Source organism: Heterodontus francisci, chromosome 23, assembly GCF_036365525.1.
Source record: "Heterodontus francisci isolate sHetFra1 chromosome 23, sHetFra1.hap1, whole genome shotgun sequence".
NCBI lineage: Eukaryota > Metazoa > Chordata > Chondrichthyes > Heterodontiformes > Heterodontidae > Heterodontus > Heterodontus francisci.
Window position 1 is genome coordinate 15,776,741 of NC_090393.1, and position 20,508 is coordinate 15,797,248.

The 20,508-nt window shown below is 46.1% G+C and overlaps 1 protein-coding gene across 4 annotated transcripts in view; it reads right to left on the reverse strand.

Annotated features, from left to right (window-relative positions):
- Positions 1-14,601, reverse strand: part of myo1ha (myosin IHa) — a 98,360-nt gene extending 83,759 nt beyond the window's left edge. For 3 of the 4 annotated variants that reach the window (XR_010977223.1, XM_068054731.1, XM_068054733.1), the window contains exons 1-4: positions 14,432-14,601; positions 7,830-8,012; positions 3,665-3,780; positions 2,154-2,352 (exon numbers count right to left, since the gene is read on the reverse strand). Coding sequence is in view for 3 of the 4 variants with exons in the window: in XM_068054731.1 (XP_067910832.1) it covers positions 2,154-2,352; positions 3,665-3,780; positions 7,830-8,012; positions 14,432-14,515 (582 nt within the window). In the remaining variant the exon portion in view is untranslated. The remainder of the gene's footprint in view (positions 1-2,153; positions 2,353-3,664; positions 3,781-7,829; positions 8,013-14,431) is intronic. The other variant, XM_068054732.1, reaches the window with a different exon arrangement.
- Positions 14,602-20,508: the final 5,907 nt, after the last annotated feature.

The window sequence follows — 20,508 nt, forward strand, 5'->3', positions numbered from 1 at the left end:
CAAAATCCTGGAACTCCCTTCCTAACAGCACTGTGGGTGTACCTACCCCACATGAACTGCAGCAGTTCAAGAAGGCAGCTCACCACCATCTTCTCAAGGGCAATTAGGGATGGGCAATAAATGTTGGCCTGGCCAGTGATGCCCACATCCCATGAATAAATAAGCAAACTGCAGATTAACAGATGTTGCTGATGCGCTCTATGGAAGCTTAAAACGAGCTGTGATGGAAGTACCCTTGCTTAACAGACTGTAACAGTTGATGTGAAGTAAGTATGTGTGGAATCTCAAACCCAGTGCCCAGTGGGTACAGTCCAGTCACTCTAAAACACAAAGCCTGCCCAGAATTTGGCATTCTCACTCAGAGAGTTATAAGGATAGCTTGTGTGGTAATGTGTTACACAGATGCATTACAGGTGCTGTTTTGCAGTTGTGTCTTAAGGCATATGACTGGAGAGCAGTAGAGAGAGATTTTCTCTATATCTCACCTGCACTTTACCTGACCTAACCCTATCAAAAATGGAAATGTTCCAATCCTGGGATATTCTTCACAAGAACACAAGATCACAAGATATAGCAGCAGTAGACCATATGGCTCATCGAGCCTGCTCCACCATTCAAAATGATCATGGCTGATTTTAGGAGTCAACTCCACTTTCCCGCCTGCTCCCCATATCCCTTGATTCCCCGAGAGTCCAAAAATCTGTCTAACTCAGCCTTAAATGTATTCAATGATGGAGCATCCACAACCCTCTGGGGTAGAGAATTCCAAAGATTCACAACCCTTTGCGTGTAGTAATTCCTCCTCATCTCAGTCCTGAATGATTGGCCCCTTATCCTGAGACTGCGCCCCCGTGTTTTAGATTCCCCGACTAGCGGAAATAGTCTCTCAATGTCTACCCTTTCCAACCCCTTTAGAATCTTATATGTTTTAATGAGATCACCTCATTCTTCTAAACTCCAGAGAATTCACCTTCATGAACATTAAAGTTCATGAAAAAGCAAGATCGTTCTTAATTATCCTTTTTTAAGTGGCATCCTTCATACTATAAAGTGATATAGGAGGAGACCTTTGCCACACAGTGTGACTCACTTGTATTGAAGAATTGTGAAATGGTGCTGGTCAGATCCTAGGATCTTGGGATTCCTGAGTCTACATGCTGTGCAACACAAGAAGATGGCTGACTCATGTTGAAAATTTAGTAGCGATGGCCACAGATAAGACCATAGCCACAAGGGAAAGACATCCCCTAACCAGGAAACATAATGCTGGCTGGTTTTAGAAATACACTGAGTAATCCTAATTAGTCATAATGTGATTTTCCTGCTGATTGAGAATAAACATCTAACATGTTTTGAAATGTTCACATAAAGGACAACATTAGTTCCTTGGTGATCACCCAGGCTGGGTGCTATCTGAGCACTGTACAATGTAGTTTGTGCTATAACACTCTTTCCTGGTAATTTGATCTGAACATTGTTCTTTAAGCTACCGGTGGATGGTGGAAACTTTCTGAAACTCCCTCTGTATCTAAAGGGTGAAGGTCCTGATATATGTCCAGCTGGATTTGAAGACAAACATGACTAGTTTTACCAAGAAATGCTTTGCTCAGGTGTTTCATACAAACATACAAACCAGGAGTAGGCTATTCGGCCCCTCAAGTTTGCTCTGCCATTCTATAAGATCATAGTTTCCTGTGTAGAAAAACAGTGTAAGGAAGGTGTGTACGTATTCTGTTACTTTATTCCATTAGAAATAAAGAGTTGGAGTGCTTTACAGCCAATGAAGTGTAATCATTGTTGTAATGGAAGAAACACGGCAGTCAATTTGCACACAGCAAGCTCCCACAAACAGCAATGTGATAAATTATTAGATAATCTGTTTCTGTGATGTTGATTGAGAGATAAATATTAGCCAGAACACCAGACATAACTCCCCTGCACTTCTTCAAGATAGTACCACGTGATCTTTTACATCCATCTGAGAGGGCAGACGAGGCCTTGGTTTAATGTCTCATCAGAAAGATCCCTCCTTTCCAACATTGCTCTCTATTTCGTGCACTTTGCATATACAAATCACGATTCTCTTACCCGAGACTAATGCTGTGGACAGAAGCACCAAGCATTATTCCACCTTCTGCATTCTGGGTGCTCACCTCTAGTACGGGGTTAGACAGCAGAAGCCGGTCTCGAACCACCTGCAGCTGCTCTGTGGTCTGGCAGGTCTTGGCATAGAACTCGAGGATTTTCTTTGAGGCTTCTGTCTTCCCTGCTCCGCTCTCTCCGGAGATCAGAATGAAATGGTTGCTGTACTCAGTGCACATCACTCGGTATGCGTTGTCAGCAATAGCGTAGCTGTAGGGAAAGGAAGCAGTTGGCTCTGGAGTATGACTTCTCTTTCACAATAAACCGCTCTTTTCATTCCTCCCACATCTCCCACTTCCCATACCCATCTCGAAGGAGAAGGGCAGCAGGTGCATGGGAACACCACCACCTCCAAGTTACCCTTCAACTTTCACACCATCCTGACTTGGACATATAACACCCATTCCTTCATCGTCGCTGGGTCCAAATACTGGAACTCTAAGGACACTGTGGGAGAATCTTCACCACACAGACTGTAGTGGTGCAAGAAGAAGGCCTCCTGTCACCTTCCCAACTAAAGATGGGCACAGCCAGGCATGTCCCGAGAATGAATTTTTAAACGACGTCCCTCCCTTGCGGTATCCTAAAGGAACTGATGCATACTGGGATTGCATTCCATGAGCACTGCCAGCCCTCTGGTAACTTGTAACACTTCCTATGTGTGGCACTAAGTGTTAACCATCATCTATGGGGGAGAGGAAACCACAATTGAATCCCATTGTGGCCTCATCTAAAGTCCGCACTCCATTTCCGGCACTGATTACTGGATTGTGATCAGGAACCTCAGCTGACTTTGCCCGGAATTTTCCTGAATACCAAGGGAACAGTAAAACCAGCTGAAGTGACCTCAACTGCCTCTGTGACTGAGGTCAGCTCACTCAGCACAGAATAGGGAGCAAATCTGGCAGAGTCCTCTATGGGGCAAGGTGCATATCAATGATATCATAAACTGTGCAAAGGCCATCTCTGATTGCTAGTTCCAGCAAAACCACAGATGTATTCTGCTACAATCCATTTACAAGAGTGAACATGGAAAATCTTCCCACTACGTTTGCAATGTTGCTCACACATAGTAAGTCGAGGAATTCTTTCCCCACCCACCCCTGCTCTATTGGGTTCAATATCATAACAGACAGTGCACCCATTTCCAGAATGTTCACACTGTGAGGAGAGGAGGAACCTCCTACGAAGTTCCGCCAAATGAGCAAGTCACGAGGCCAAGTGGTCTAAGGCACTAGATTTGGCTCTAGTGGTTTTTATGGTGTAGGTTTTACTTTTGTAAACCATTGCTATCGAGGGATGTGGGACAAAGAGTTATATGGAGTTACAGGTCACAGAGCAGGCATGATCTCAGTGAATGGCCGAACAGGCTCGAGGGGCTGAAAGGCCTCCTGCTGAAAGTGACTGAAAGTGACTGCGGGGCGGGTTGCCCTCCTGTCCTCTTGACCAAGGATGGCAAATCTGGTGGGAAAGATTGCAGAGAGGAATGGGCAAAAAAATCATTCACAATCTTACGACTTACATATGAGGTGGGAGCTCAAAGAAATTCACTCCCTGGTATAGGTCCTTCCTTTTGTGTGTATATATATCCAGCTCCTTATAAGGATTCACAGACACCAACAGAGTCCCAATATATGTCTGAAAAATAAAAGAGATTTCAATTAGAGAAAGGTTAAAGTGTAATGCTGTTGTACTAACATTGATGTAATTGCCCCCCTAAAATCTAAATCAGGGGACACAATCACTGATCAACGCAAGCAAATGGACCGCTGGGTGGAACACTACCTAGAACTGTGCTCCAGGGAAAATGGTGTCACTGAGACCACCCTCAATGCAGCCCAGTGTCTGCCAGTCATGGATGAGCTGGACGTACAGCCAACAAAATCGGAACTCAGTGATGCCATTGGTTCTCTAGCCAGCGGAAAAGCCCCTGGGAAGGACGGCATTACCCCTGAAATCATCAAGAGTGCCAAGCCTGCTATACTTTCAGTACAAACTGCTTTGCCTGTGCTGGGACGAGGGAGCAGTACCACAGGACATGCGCGATGCCAATATCATCACCCTCTATAAGAACAGGGTGACCGCGGTGACTGCAACAGCTACCGTGGAATCTCCCTGCTCAGCATAGTGGGGACAGTCTTCGCTCGAGTCACTTTAAACAGACTCCAGAAGCTGGCTGAGCATGTCTACCCTGAGGCACAGTGTGGCTTTCGAGCAGAGAGATCCACCATTGACATGTTGTTCTCCCTTCGACAGCTACAGGAGAAATGCCGTGAACAACTGATGCCCCTCTATGTTGCTTTCATTGATCTCACCAAAGCCTTTGACCTTGTCAGCAGACGTGGTCTCTTCAGACTACTAGAAAAGATCGGATGTCCACCAAAGCTACTAAGTATCATCACCTCATTCCATGACAATATGAAAGGCACAATTCAGCATAGCGGCACCTCATCAGACCCCTTTCCTATCCTGAGTGGCGTGAAACAGGGCTGTGTTCTCACACCTACACTGTTTGGGATCTTCTTCTCCCTGCTGCTCTCACATGCGTTCAAGTCTTCAGAAGAAGGAATTTTCCTCCACACAAGATCAGGTGGCAGGTTGTTCAACCTTGCCTGTCTAAGAGCGAAGACCAAAGTAGGGAAAGTCCTCATCAGGGAACTCCTCTTTGCTGACGATGCTGCATTAACATCTCGCACTGAAGAGTGTCTGCAGTGACTCATCGACAGGATTGCGGCTGCCTGCACCGAATGTGGCCTAACCATCAGCCTCAAGAAAATGAACATCATGGGACAGGACGTCACAAATGCCCCATCCATAAATATCGGCGACCACACTCTGGAAGTGGTTCAAGAGTTCACCTACCTAGGCTCAACTATCACCAGTAACCAGTCTGTCGATGCAGAAATCAACAAGCGCATGGAAAAGGCTTCCACTGCTATGTCCAGACTGGCCAAGAGAGTGTGGGAAAATGGCACACTGACACAGAACACAAAAATCCAAGTGTATCAAGCCTGTGTCCTCAGTACCTTGCTCTACGGCAGTGAGGCCTGGACAACGCACGTCAGCCAAGAGCGACGTCTCAATTCATTCCATCTTCGCTGCCTCCGGAGGATCCTTGGCATCAGGTGGCAGGACTGTATCTCCAACACTAAAGTCCTCGAGGCGGCCAACATCCCCAGCATATACACCCTACTAAGCCAGCGGCGCCTGAGATGGCTTGGCCATGTGAGCCGCATGGAAGATGGAAGGATCCCCAAGGACACATTGTACAGCGAGCTCATCACTGGTATCAGACCCACCGGCCGTCCTTGTCTCCGCTTTAAAGACATCTGCAAACGCGACATGAAGTCCTGTGACATTGATCACAAGTTGTGGGAGTCAGTTGCCAGTGATCGCCAGAGCTGGCGGGCAACCATAAAGGCGGGGCTAAAGCGTGGCGAGTAAAAGAGACTTCGCAGTTGACAGGAAAAAAATCAGAAGCGCAAGGAGAGAGCCAACTGTGTAACAGCCCCGACAAACAATTTTATCTGCAGCACCCGTGGAAGAGTCTGTCACTCTAGGCCCCTCCAGGCGCTGCTTCACAAACCACTGACCACCTCCAGGCACTTACCCATTGTCTCTCGAGACAAGGAGGCCAAAGAAGAAGAAGAAGACTTCAGTAAATTCCAAAGTTTTGTGTTAGACTGGGTATGTGATCACGCTCCTGCGGAGCACCTTGGGATGTCTCACTGTGTTGAAGGTGCTATATAAATGCAAGTTGTTTTTGTTGAACATCCGTAGGCAGTCCTGTAATCAGTCTCTGACAATATATCAATTAGATGCCTGGTTAGATCCAGACTGCTTGCCCTTGAGTTTTCTTGTGTCATGAATCCAGCAGTTACTCTGGGCTTGTGCCTGACATCTGACCTCGCCGGAGATTGTGAGGTCCACAGGAGGGCACCCCAACGGCATGCTTCTGGAAATGTCAGCATTATTCTGCCCTGAGGGAAGGTAGGATTCACCCAGGTCTCCCAGTCCTGGCGTTGGTCTGACCCCCTGAGAAAGTGGGACAATCTACATTCAATGTCCAATCCCGCTTGTCTGGGAAGGACCCTGTGGAAGGCCTGTGGATTAGGCCGGAACCCGAATACACTGGGTCTCAGCCTCCTCATTGACTCATCACAGCACAGAAGGAGGCCATTCAGCCCATCCTCTGGTAGATGCAGCAGGGCTTTGTTAGGGGCTTCCCCTGCTGGAGGCATGCCCATATTAGTAAAGGTACTTGTCAATCTTATGCTAAAAAAGGAACCTCTGCATGACCTTGGACACTCCGACAGGGTCAGCAGTGATCAAAGGCTGATGGATTTTCAGGGCCCTAGTTACAATTTGTCAGAGGCGCTCTCGTGGCAAGACTGCTCACCTCAGCTTCCCCAAAGGCTTAAAGGGTAAAATCGAGCCAATGGACTGGAAAGTCCCATGTTCCAGCCCTGCTCTGTGCTGAACTAAAGTGAACTATTAATTAAAGTGAATTGGGGCAATGACAGGGATGTTACAATTAGCTTCAGTGCTATTAATTTCTCAAGTTAAAAAAAAATCACCCAAGCTTCCCACTCGTAATTGGTATTTAATGACAGATGCCAAAAAGAGAGTGAGTGTGGATGTTGGGTGAGGGTTTTGCTGTTATGTCCTCCAAGCTTGAACAGCCTGCAGACATGCTAGGCTCACACATGAAGTATGTGGGTCAGATCCTGGAACGACGTAGCTGCTAGTGCAAGGCTCCCAAGCATGAATCCCCACATTCAGGAGAGGAGGAGGGGAAACAAGCCAGTTGGTCATCAGTTTATGCACACCAACATCCCCAGTCTGGCTCCTGAAACTAAATGGCAATCCATTCATCCTCAAGATTATATCGTTTCAAATGAAGCCTCTAAGTCGTAAAACAAAAACAGAAAAAAAGTTACTTCTTGCCAAAAATAATTTCCCACCGCAACAGAAAAAGGTCGTTTTCAAAAATCTATAGGAAGAAAGTAACATTCAGCCAAACAAAAATTGCTATATTAAGAAAAGCCCTCTGCCTCATTCACTAATCTTGTACTAGATAGGAATTTTTAATATACATTTTATTTCTTAGTGTCTAATTATGTCAGAAGCAGAACCGGCAGGGCAGACATGGCCTCCTGTGCATCACCTACTTCCTCTGCCCTACCATTGGTGGGTGCTGCCTTCAGCCATCTAGGCTCTAAGCTCTGGAATCTCTTCCCCAAATCTTTTTGCCTCTCCACTCCCCCTCCTCTTTTGAAAAGCTACCTAAAATCCACCTCTTTGACCAGGCTTTTGGTCACCTGTCTTCATGTCTCCTTCATTGGCTCAGTGACAACCTATGTCTATGAAGTCTCCTGTGAAGTGCCTTGGGATGTTTCATTACATTAAAGGCATTATATAAATGCAAGTTGTTGTTGAAGTGGGGGGGGGGGGTACCTAAAAGAGGGTGAGGGCAGGCATGGCATGGGCAGCCATTGATTGGTGGAGTCCATATGCCTGTTGATAGTGGCTGGGCTCCATGTGGTTTTGGATTGCCTTTCTGCCACTTACAATGGCAGGTTTCAGAAAATGTATGATGATCAATAAGGATTTTATTATGCATAAATTGGATCCTCTTCAAAAGGTGCTTCTAGCTTAGGCAAATGATGAATTTGTTTTTGTCTAACCAGACAGTATAAAGTAGCAGTTACATAGATAAGGTTCTCCCGGAAGCGTTTGCGAAGGTTGTCCAGAAAGGCAATCTCGCTGGTGTAAGAATCAAGCAGGACAAAATCTTGCACTCCCACTCTGTCACGAGCTGTCAGCGCTCCTTCCATGTTGATGTGGAATTTACTTCCTGTTTCTTTCTTCTGAAAGAGAAAAGAGAGGGAGAGAGAAAAGGAAGTTGTCTCCACAGAGGCATAAACAGTCAATAAAAGCAAAATACTGCGGATGCTGGAAATCTAAAATAAAAACAGGAAGTGCTGAAAATACTCAGCTGGTCTGGCAGCATCTGTGGAGAGAGAAACAGGGTTAACTTTTCAGGTATGTGACCAGAAACCTGGGTTCTGATGAAAGGTCACAAACCTGAAACGTTAACTCTGTTTCTCTCTCCACAGATGCTGCCAGACCTGCTGAGTATTTCTTGCACTTTCTGTTTTTATTTCATAAACAGTCAATTCCTGTCAACAGCGTCTTCAGAACTGCAAATGGCTCCTCTCAGTACATAGAAAATATCTACCCTGAAATGTCTCATTAATGTGTAGATGAAGAAATAAAAGCAAATTTGCACTGGTTAAGACATATTAAATATAAGTTAGTCATTAATAAATCCAATAGGGAACTTAGAAGAAAATTCTTTGTCCCCCAATGAGTGGTAAGAATGTGGAACTCACTACAACAAGGAGCTGTTGAAGTGAATAGCATAGGTGCATTGAAGGGGAAGCTAGATAAGCAGATGAGAGAGAGAAAGGAATATAAGGTGATGCTGATGGGGTTAAATGATGAAGGGGTAGAGGACCCTCATATACAGCATAAATGCCAGCATCTGGCAGTTGGGCCGAATGGTCTGTTTCTGGGCTGTAGACTCAATGTAATTTGGATGTCACTCGATATAGCTGAGGCATACACACCAGAAGCTCAGGTTCAAACACTGGTCTGTGCTAAGTTAAATGATCTCAGTCAGGGTGATAGTAAGGTAGTGAAGCAGTTAAATTAGCCTCAGCTCCCTTGGGCTAGAATGGGGACAATGAGCCCAGTTCGCATGTACATGTTTCTCAGTTGGGCTTAACTGTGGTACTTTCTACATTCAAATAGCCTACATGACCCTCCCTGTCAGGAATGGTCAAATGGGCAAGGCTTCGTGGGTGGAACGGTACCCCAGCAAGGAGTCAGTGTCTCTGGGACAGGATGAATAGGAGGAAGGAAGTTGACAGTTAAAAGCGGAAGATGAGGATAAAATAGCTCAGTTGGTAAATGCTCTGTCCAGTGTGGAATGGAGTCATACAGACGCATAGGCTCAGAGTTAGATCCCTGGTCTATGCTGAATTGGCTGGTCTCAGCCTCAGAGGTAGAAAATATTACAATTGGTTTCAGCTCTGTTGGGTTAGGGAGGGAAAAGCTTGGCAGCTGCTCTGATTTCTGGTGCTGTTCAATAACCCCTGCAAGGGAGCACATATGTGTGGAGACTAAGTGACAGACTTGACTATAGCCATGATCAAACAGCCTGTGACACTCACTATTTAAGCTTGTCCACAAAGAACAGTCTCTTGAGCAAGAGGAGAGCGTGTGTTGTGGAATAGTACTCTGGAATGAGTCAATGTTTTCATGAACAGCGGGGGAGAGAATGTGAATCAATGCCAAGGACTAGTAATTGGGGGAGTACTCTACATATTTAATAGATGTTTCTTGGCTCCTATTGTTTCCCTTTAAGTAGAATCTCGAAGTGGATGTTAAAAATAGTTCAAGGCCTCAAACATTAGCACAGATATGCATCCAGCTGACCAAATGTAAACACAAATGAATCCTGCCTCATAGCACTAGATATTCAAGAATTATTTTTTTTTAAAATTTGTTCACAATAAATAATTACCAAAGGTCATCCAGGGAATTGTTACAGGAGAGGCATTTGTTTACTTTAGTAAATTAGAGCATAATCGACTCTTTTAAAATATGCATATTTCTTCATAGTTAGCTAGCACACCCCTGACACACCCAGTTTCATCTCCCTATTGATCAGAACTGACACAATACAGGGCCTAATGCCTCACTGACCATATTGAAGAAAATGACTTGGGATTTATAACGCGCCTTTCATGACCACAGGGTGTCCCAGCCAATCAATTACATTTGAAGTCTAGTCACTGTTGAAGTATAGGAAGTACGGCATTCAATTTGTGCACAGCAAGCTCCCACAAACAGCAATGAGATAATGACCAAATAATCTGTTTTAATGATATTGGCTTGGGGGATAAATAGAAAGAACTTTGGCAGGGGTGCAAAAGTGGTGGCAGTAGATCAGCCACCTGTTAGTCCTCTTGTGCAGCCACCATTGTTCCACCATTGGTGGTAGTGCAGCTTAGCTACCTAGGCCCTGTGCTCTGGAATTCCTTCCCTAAACCTCTCTGTCTCTCTACCTCTCTCTCCTCCTTTCAAACGCCCCTTAAAACCTACCTCTTTGACAAGCTTTTGGTCACGTGTCCTAATATCTTCTAATGTGGCATAGTGTTAAATTTTGTTTTGATGACACTACCTTGAAGCTCCTTGGAATGTTTTTACTACATTAAAGGTGCTATATAATTTGCAAGTTGTTGGTGTTAAATACACCACCCAATTCTCCTATCCATGGAAGTCAATGAGAAGGAAAATCAGGCTGGAGGTATATGGGCATTCAATCAGCGAGACTGAGAGAGAGAGAAGAAAGGTTGTGATGGAGAGGGGTGGATTGAAGAGTAGAGGTAAGGGAGGTTATCGCCAAAGCTAGAGTTGATAGGAAGACAACGATACCCACTGCCTGAAAGAGCTGCCCAAACTGCTGCCTGTGGGAAAGAGCCACAGGAAGCTCAGGTTCCGTAATCTCTGCCTATTTCAGCTCTAATTAGCAAAACTCCTTGTTGTACATGTTTCTAAAAATATTTTTCTTCTTTGATTTCCTGAGACAGCAGTTACTTATCGTGCTCCAGTTGCACCTTTCTTCAAATGAGGAAATAAATCTTACAAGGAGCTCTCTTTCCATAAACTGAGGAAATTCTTTTCCAATTAGTTAGGGTGAAAAGTTAGATTCTTCGAAAAGGAATGTGCAATTTTATACAGCGATCACAATAGGGACACGGTTTGTACCAGACTTGTATCTCGCTTTCTGGTATTGTTGTGTGTCCCAGTCTCCAGCTGTCTGTTGCCTCTGTGACCCAGCTCAATGGGAAAGATAATTGGATGAGGTATAAAAAATGGCTGCTGATTCGCTAAGAATGTGTTTGACCGTACCGGCATTAGCCAATTTCACATTGCGCCTTATCACGTTGTCAAAAATGTCTGAAAGTGCTGCATGCAATGAATTAATGGAGTGCAGTGACTATAAGGGAGTACGCAGCATTCTATACCAGTAGCCACAGCTGACGTGACATTGGACAGTGATCAAGAGACATTGGGGCTGATTATCCTCTAGTCCCTGCGTCTGAGTTCTGGTCAGCTGCAGTGCACCTGGATTTACGGCCTCAGTTCATTTGCATGGCCAAGATGCTCCCCAGTCCAGCACTATCCCTTACAGTTGCAGCTATGGTTACCACAGTTCTGGCTGATTTTGGGAATCAGAATCCAGAGAGCATAACCTTGGCCCAAATTCCCTGTGAAAAGGAAATGTGACTTGCATGGTTCATGGCTGCTGCTCTCTGATCCTCCACTTCTTCTGGGTGACCCTCAAAATAGGTGCAACAGTACAAGGAGAAAAGTAAGGCAGGCATGCCCCTTCCCACCTCAATTAAATTAGCACCCTTAACTTATGTCTATTGTAGGTGCAAACCCTCCATCCTCCTTGGGGAAAGCCCCAGTACTCCTGAAGCAAAAGGAAGGAGAGCCAGCATCAAAGGTCTCCACCCCTATTTTCTAATCCCTATTCCCCAGACATTAAACACAGGAAAATCAGTCCCTACCCCTGGAAGTATAATTAGTTTGTTCTGATGATAAATCAAGCCGTTCCCATCGTGAAACAACTTATTAAGGCAAAGGGAAATATCTTTAACAAGTGTTCAAGGTGAATTTGGATAAGCACCTAACTATTGTCAACTCTGTAATATATCAGTTTGGGTACGAAAACGTAATGATGTTCTCCTAAAACCAGTAAGTGAGGGGAGTTGAGGAGTAATTTATTTCAGCCAGAGGGTGGTGGGGATCTGGAACTCACTGCCTGAAAAGGTGGTAGTGGCAAAAATCATCATCGCATCTAAAAAAACATTTGGATATGCACTTGAGTTGCTGTAACCTACAGGGCTACAGTGAAAGAGCTGGAAGGTGGCTCGAATTTTCCAACCCCTTTATTACCTAATTCCCAAGAACCAACATCTACACAAATTCCAAAACACCACATGGACTGCAGCGGTTCATGAAGGCAGCTCAACAACACCTTCTCAAGGGCAATTAGTGATGGGCAATAAATGCTGGCCCTGCCTGGGACCCCCACATCATGTGAATGAACCAAAAACAAAAACCTCTGCTTACATCCTGTCTGGTACTAATTCCCACTCGTCCTCACTCCAGTCCTCAGCAACCTCCACTGTTTCCTCATCCTTCAGCACAGTGAATTTCAAATCCTTGTCCTTGTTTACAGATCTCTCCATGGCCTCACTCCATGATCCCTCCTCCAGCCCTACACCCAGCTGGCACTGTCTACATCCTCTGACTCTGGGCCCCAAATTTCCACAGACCTCCCACTGTAATCCCACCATAGGTCAATGTCCCTAGGACCTAGGTATGCTGGGCCACTGCCAGTCTTTGTTTGGGGGTGAAACCTCCATTTGCCCAAAACAAGTTTCTGATGCCGGGGGGAATGTAGTTGGAGGTGGAAGGGGACTGCCAGGCCCAGAGCTTCCTTGGTCCTAACTTGGGCAGCTGGTGCACTAGTTGGGAAGGAGCGTACTGGCACCATCCCCCTCCCCGGCCATTGAAAGGGAAAACTGATTAGGGGTTCAGGCCTGGGTTGCAGACTGAAATCCCAAAGATTTTGGAGGGAAAACATTTTTAGTCCCCTTATAAACAGGACTAATGGGAGGCTTATCTTTGCCCTCTATGGCCTGGTGATACTGGCATGGCAACGAGCAGCCTGCCAGTGCCACATATCCCACATCCCTTCTTCTAGCAGGCATTACAAGATGCACTTGTAGTTACAGAAGTGACCGCCATGTTTAGGTAAACCAGGAAATCTACCCCTGACCCCCAGGTAGTCTGGCAGGGTCAGCAGTGAAAATTCCTAGTGGGCGCATCCCCTTACTTATGTTGGAATGTCAGCCTTGCTTTCCCTTCCTCCTATCATTGACATCAAAGCCTTCAGAGATCATAGCCCTCTGCTCTGAAATTCTCTTCTTAAACCTCTCCATCTCATTACATCTCTCCTAACTTCAAAAGCCTCTAAACGTACCTCTTACCTTCAATTGGACTGCCTTAATTTTCTTCCCTTTATGCTATTATCCTCCCAAGTGAAGCACTTTGAGACATCTCACTGTGTTAACATTACTGTATAAGTATAATTTACAGAACAGAAACAGGCCATTCAGGCCAACAGGTCCATGCTGGTTTTTATGCTCCACATGAGTATCCTCCCTTCTTCATCTCACCCTGTCAGCATATTCTTTCTCCCTCGTGTACTTATCTAGCTTCCCCTTAAATGCATCAATGCTGTTCACCTCAACTACTCCCTGTGGTGCAAGTTCCACATTCTAAACTGATCTTCAACATTAGAAATGCTGTAACATACAACAGCACAAGTTCTGTTTTAATTACATCCATCCTATAAAATTTGGCAAGGTTTTTCTCTGTGTTTTCCAAACATTGTTCTGCATTTATTGCAATCACAGCAAAATAATTGCAAATAGGTCATCACAATGCTTGCACAAGAAATCAGTGCAGCAAAACTGACGCGGGCAGTTCTGACTGTTCCCTCTTTCAAGTTATGAGTTCAGTGCTTATTTAAATCTACAAATATTTCTTCAAGAGAAGCAAACATTTCTTCACCATTTCTCACCATGTCTGTCTGCTTAGACACACAAATGAGTTCTTTCTGATGCAGGCTGCCAGTGTGATATTGCTAAAAGCAAATAATTTGATAACAGTCCAAATATCAGTCCCAGGTCTGCAAAAAGCCACAAAACTGTTCCACAACACCAAATTTTAAAAATCACACTGCGGATTAACTCAGCGTTGAATGACAACGTGTACATTCTCTTTTCTTAAGTACAGATACCCAATTTATTGACAAACTTATTTGAGAATATCAGTGCTTAACTGTGTAATTGAATGCATAAATGACCAAAATCCTTTCTCACTTAACAATCAGCAACTACACATATATCATAAAATAACACTACACAGAAAGTTGATCAGCATCTGAAAAAAGGAAAAGGAGGTTAATATTTTGAGGGGAAATGTTCCTTCAATGGATCTCCATCTGAAATTTGAACCTGTTTTTCTCTTCTCATAATGCTGATGGACCCGTTGTGTCTTTCCAGCATTTTCCATTTCTTTTTTCCAACTTCCAACATCTGCAGTTTCTCTTTTACGTAATAAAATCTCTTATTCTTACCTCTCCCACTCCCCTTGCAGTCTTGGTCTGGATTTTGTTTCTCTGTTCTGTTATTCTGATTCGCTTTTTAAGCCTATGGCACATACATTTATCGGAGCTGTACGTATAGATGCAGATTGAATAAGATTTGAATCTATGTGCAGGAAAATATTTGGGGATCGAGATCAAGGCCCAACCAATAGGAAGCCAATGTTATTATTTATTCTAACCTGAAGGGTGGATGTTGGGGGAGGTTGGAGTTTGAAATGTGCGCAAACCATTCTGATAACAGGAGGGCTTTGTAGAAGAAAACAAGACATGGGTCATGACCTCTGGACAGGAAGTCAGGAGGAGAGACCAATGTTGCTGTCAGTTTGAATTACAGTGGATAAAGCTTAGGGTGGAGGGAACATTCAAGGCCAACTGAAATGTGCAAAAGGCCAAGTAAAGTGTTGAGACTGGTGATCCAGAAAGACCTAATTATTGTTTTTTTTGCTTCTCCTGTTTCCTGTGAACATTATATAAAATAACTAAACATGATTATGACAGATGCAAAGAGAGAATGTAATGGCCATCCATTAAACACGCCAATGTGTGGCTACAGAGGGACATGTGAACATACGAATTAGGAGCAGAAGTAGGCCATTCGGCCCCTTGAACCAGCTCCGCCACTGAATAAGATCAGGGCTGATCTGTTTGTGTTTCAAATTCCACACCCCGATCTACCCTCAATAACCCTTTGATTCCCTCACCTAACAGAATAAGGGAGTGGTGTCCAAATTTACACACAATACTAAAACTGGAGGCATGATAATTATTTCGGAGGACCAAAGGAAGCTGCAATGGGATGTTGATGAAACTCAATGTCAGTAAATGTGAGGTAATAGATTTTGGTAAAGATAAAGTTATCATTACACTTTTGTTACGACCAGGTGAGAAAGGGGTCTAGGGTTCCCTTTCAACCTTCACCTGGTCTTACCGTAACAGGGTTTAATTTTAAGACCGCAATTGTTGACAACATGATCGGTAGGTGGCGCTGTTTTGGCACATGCGCAGATACAGCATGTGCCACGAAAACGTCACAGCCTGCGACTGTAGCAGCTGCCAGGACTAAAGATGGCGCTGCTCAAAAAATCACAGAGATGAAACCTAACAAACACGTGGCAGAATACAATGGCCAGAGTGAGAGAGTGGAGCGGGCCGGGGAGAGCAGCGCGGGGGCCGGGGAGATCAGCGCAGGGGCCGGGGAGATCAGCGCGGGGGCCGGGGAGATCAGCGCGGGGAGACCAGCGGTAGCGGTGCCGGGGAGGTGGGGGAGAAAGAGGGAGAGGTAAGGAAGGGGGAGGGGGAGAAAGAGGGAGAGGGAGGGGGGGAGAAAGAGGGAGAGGGAGAAAAAGAGGGAGGGGAGGGGGGGAGAAAGAGGGAGAGGTAAGGAAGGGGGAGGGGGAGAAAGAGGGAGAGGGAGGGGGGGAGAAAGAGGGAGAGGGAGAGAAAGAGGGAGGGGAGAGGGAGAGAAAGAGGGAGGGGAGGGGGAGAGAAAGAGGGAGGGGAGGGGGAGAGAAAGAGGGAGGGGAGGGGGGGAGAAAGAGGGAGAGGTAAGGAAGGGGGAGGGGGAGAAAGAAGGAAGGGGGGGAGAAAGAGGGAGAGGTAAGGAAGGGGGAGGGGGAGAAAGAGGGAGAGGGAGGGGGGGAGAAAGAGGGAGAGGTAAGGAAGGGGGAGGGGGAGAAAGAGGGAGAGGGAGGGGTAAGGAAGGGGGGAGGGGGAGAGCTGGGGGGAGAGGGAGGAAGGGGAGAGAGTGGGGGTGGGAGCAGCGGAACGGAAGAGGAGTGCCTTTTTCTGAGCATGCGCCATAAACACAACAGCAAAAGACTTACTGGCCATTCCCTGGACCCGGTGACACCAAGGTCTTCGCATGCTCGCTCCCCGCGGCTCTCTATGGCCTCTCGCTTCCGGCCCTCTCCATTCAGCCGTTCCCTCCAGCTGCGGATGCTCAATCCAGTTGCTTTCTCCCCTACCCAGTTGCTTTCTCTACTTCTCCTCAGTACTTCAGGCATTGCAACTGTTTGGTCCCTGCATTTTGCATGCTCCCTCTCCCCACCCCTCCCCGCACTCCCCACCCCTCCCCATCTTCACCCACCCCTCCCTCTACCCCCCCACCATAGTTGAATATCTGAAGTGCAGTTGCAAAGTCGGGGAAATAACATGCAAAACAAAACCTCAACAATTCTGGGTTTAATTATTGAAAAGTTTTATTAAGTTCATTAAGTATCCGCGGAACTGCTGTGCATGGATACATGAGTGTTGTGTCCAGCATTCCCGTTAGACAGACAGGCCGAGTCTCTGCTATGCACAGCTAAAGAGATTGTTCCTGGAGAGCCTTGTGGTGAATAAACGCTTGGCTCTCTATTCCACTACTGTATTGTCCATGTGAAGAAGGCAAAGTCACAAGAGTCTGAGCTCAGTCTATTCTTGGTGAATGTTCCCCAAGCGCATCCCAATGTGCATTCCCAATTCATCCATAAATGCAATGTTCCTTTCCACATCGTGATGAGCTCTGCAGCCTGATCTAGTTGCCTTCGTTGCTTGAATGCTGACCTTAAGTCTCAAGGATTGTTTTCTCGACGGCATGTTTTACATGAAAAGAAATAAAGCAAATCAGAGTCAGAGCTTGCCTCCCTCCATCCACTGAAATTACTGTTGCGCACACCTTTTTAAGTTCTGCAGTGAAGGCACCAATTGATAACGTCGCCAATGAAGCACTTATTACCCACCTCAGATGCAGGAATCAGCACATCCTTGCGTCCTCTCCCGCACTGCCTCCTTTGCTTGAATGCCGTCCTTAAGTGTCAAGGATTGTTTTCTCAAGGGCACATTTTACATGAAAGAAAATAAGGAAAGAACATCAGTGTCAGAGCTTCCCCCCCCCTCCAATGAAATTACTGTTGAGCATGCTTTGTGTTCTGCGGTAAAGGCATGTACTGATAACACCGCCAATGAATCACTTAGTACCCACCTCAGCTGTAAGAGTCAGGATGATGTAACTGCCCCTATCTCGTGATGGTTCAATGCTGCTCTCAGGGAAAACATGAATGATGTGAGGGTGCTGGAAAAGAAGCACATTTCTTTTGGGCTATGAACATAAAGCTGGCCATTTAGCCCAGCAGTTCCCTGCCAGTGGTTATGTTACTCGTGCGTCTTTCCATCCATTCCCATTTAATCCTGCCTACTACTATCACCAGTTGTGTTCACAGCAAGAGCATTCACATTTGTGCTACCACTGGACACGGCATGCTTGTTTCTTTTAGTGCTCAGTCTCTTCTTGCTGAATGTTCCCCAAGTGCTTGACCCCTTTGGACGCCCTCTCTGCTTGACAGGCAGCAACTGGCAATTGCGGAGTCTCACAAGGCTCTGCATGGTTGTTTCAACGTCGGATGGGGAAACAGGTGGCTGTGTGTCCATGAGCACTGCCCTGATGGGTGTAGGAGCAGGTGACTGTGTAACTGAGCAGCAAGGAGAGGGTACCGCAGGTAGGGGAAGTGGAGATTTGAACAGGTAGGCATATGTATGGTCCATCAGATCATTAGGCCAGGGGGTGAGATGCTCAGGATCCAGGATTTGTGACACGTGACTGATGTCCAGCGCGTGGCCACCTCCATCCGAAGGTGCTTCCGGGCAATTGTTGGGCATAGTAAATGGCTCCATCTCATCAGCCAGTCCTTGCTGCCAGCGGAGAGTCTGTTGCCGCAACCAGTCCAGTCTCCTCATGAATGCTGCCGTTCCACTCTGCAGAACGGCCTGTTGTAGCTGGTACAATTGATCTGAAAGCAAGCGGTATTTTTCATTGTGGCTGAGGGGCCTTGGCTGTTCCTCTGTAATCACAATGGCAGCAGCCATGCCTGTCGTCGTTGGTGTCTGAGATGCACGCCAGCGACAATTGGGGGCGAGCCTGTCCAAAGGCAGACCCAGATGCCTCTGCACAACAACAGCATATTTGCAGGGCAACAAAGTCTGAATGGAGAAGATGCAGCTGCAGGTAGCCTGGCCATCATGTATCTGCAGTGTGTACTGTTTGGCGCCAGAAATCACAGTCACTGTGCCTTCATCCTGCTACATGCGGTGGCCCAGACAATGGAAATGTTTTTAGAGCAACTCACAACAGGGACTGGAGAACATGCGGTGGCCCAGACAATGGAAATGTTTTCAGAGCAACTCACAACAGGGACTGGAGAACATGCGGTGGCCCAGACAATGGAAATGTTTTCAGAGCAACTCACAACAGGGACTGGAGAACATGCGGTGGCCCAGACAATGGAAATGTTTTCAGAGCAACTTACAACAGGGGCTGGAGAACATGCGGTGGCCCAGACAATGGAAATGTTTTCAGAGCAACTTACAACAGGGGCTGGAGAACATGCGGTGGCCCAGACAATGGAAATGTTTTCAGAGCAACTCACAACAGGGACTGGAGAACATGCGGTGGCCCAGACAATGGAAATGTTTTCAGAGCAAAGGCAGAGCAACATACCTTGGAACAATCTCCTGTGTCAAATAAAAATGAAGCAAGTCTCCAAAACGAATAAATAATTCAGATAAAATGCGAGAAAATGCCCGACGAAACCTCTCCTCCTTCCACTTTCAAAAAGTCGCGCCGAAGCTTTGACGCATGCGCAGAGGCCAAACTGGCGCGTCGGCGAGGAAGACGAAATAACGCGATGACGTCATCTGCGCATGCGCACAACGGTCCTGGCAGGTCGGACCGCAGCGCATGCGCAGGGGGCATGAGACCGTCTGCGCATGTGCGCACCGCGGCACATCCTGATGACGTGTCCGATGAAGTAGCGTTGTCATGAATTACTTTGTAATTTTAAACACACCGTGTTTTTTTAGCTCCCCCTTGGTGAATCCTTGTTCACCGCTTTCCAATTATAAGGCAAAGAAAGGACACAAACAGGCTTTCTCAGGTTTAAAGAAGAAAAGTTGAAATTTATTAAACTTATACTCTAATTCGGTTAATGCCTACAGATAATCAATGAGCCCGTGCTAACATACATGTGCGATACTCACACGTAAATAGAGACAGAAAAGAGCAGAAGAAAAATAAAGTGGATAAGTTTGAGGCAATACCTGAAGAGTTGTTGTTACGGTTCTTCAAGCTCACTGTAGAGTCCTTGATTAGAGTCATACAGCACCGAAACAGGCCCTTCGGCCCACCGAGTCCGCGCCGACCATCAACCACCCATTTATACCAATCCTACATTAACCCCATTTTCCCTCTCACACCCCCACCTTCCCTCAATTCTCCTCCCACCTACCTACACTAGGGGCAATTTTTTTTGTTTACAATGGCCAATTTTACCTATCAACCTGCAAGTCTTTTGCATGTGGGAGGAAACCCACGCGGTCACAGGGAGAACTTGCAAAGTCTGCACAGGCAGTACCCAGAACCGAACCTGGGTTGCTGGAGCTGTGAGGCTGAGGTGCTAACCACTGTGCCACTGTGCTGCCAATTGTAAGTAGATTTTCTTTTCTGTGGCCAGCCAGCCAGGAAAGATCTTCTCATTCCAGGAACAGCCTGCTTTCTGCCCAAACTGTTTGTACAAATTCAAAAAACTCAGGTTGCCCAGCAGGTTAGTCATGTGACTAGCTGGTTTGACCATGTCCGTTTGTGTAATCGGCCATCTTAGCAGTCAACCTGGAATGCGAGCTCCACCACCTTCAACGTCTGGTGATCAAAAGTCCATTGTGGGTTGAATGTTAGGGAATGGCTGCTTTGTCCTTCCAAACACTGTCTGTTAATACGTAAATGTCATTTTCAGCCACGGCTGATCTGTTCAACATGTCCTTCCCTCACTCCAGTAACACTTTAAAATCAATGTGCATGACAAAATTAATGTGCCTCATTCTTGGGAGGTGGGGGCCTAGAAAGACACCTCCAAACTGAGCGGAATGAAATGCAACTTGAGGAAAGGAGCATTTCATTAAAAGGATCGAGAAAAATGTAACATACAGAACAAACCATGCATTTCTCTCATTCATTCCCATTCATTCATAAATCCTAAAACTTATTACAGCCTGTTTTCTCTTGGTGCCAGTGCTGC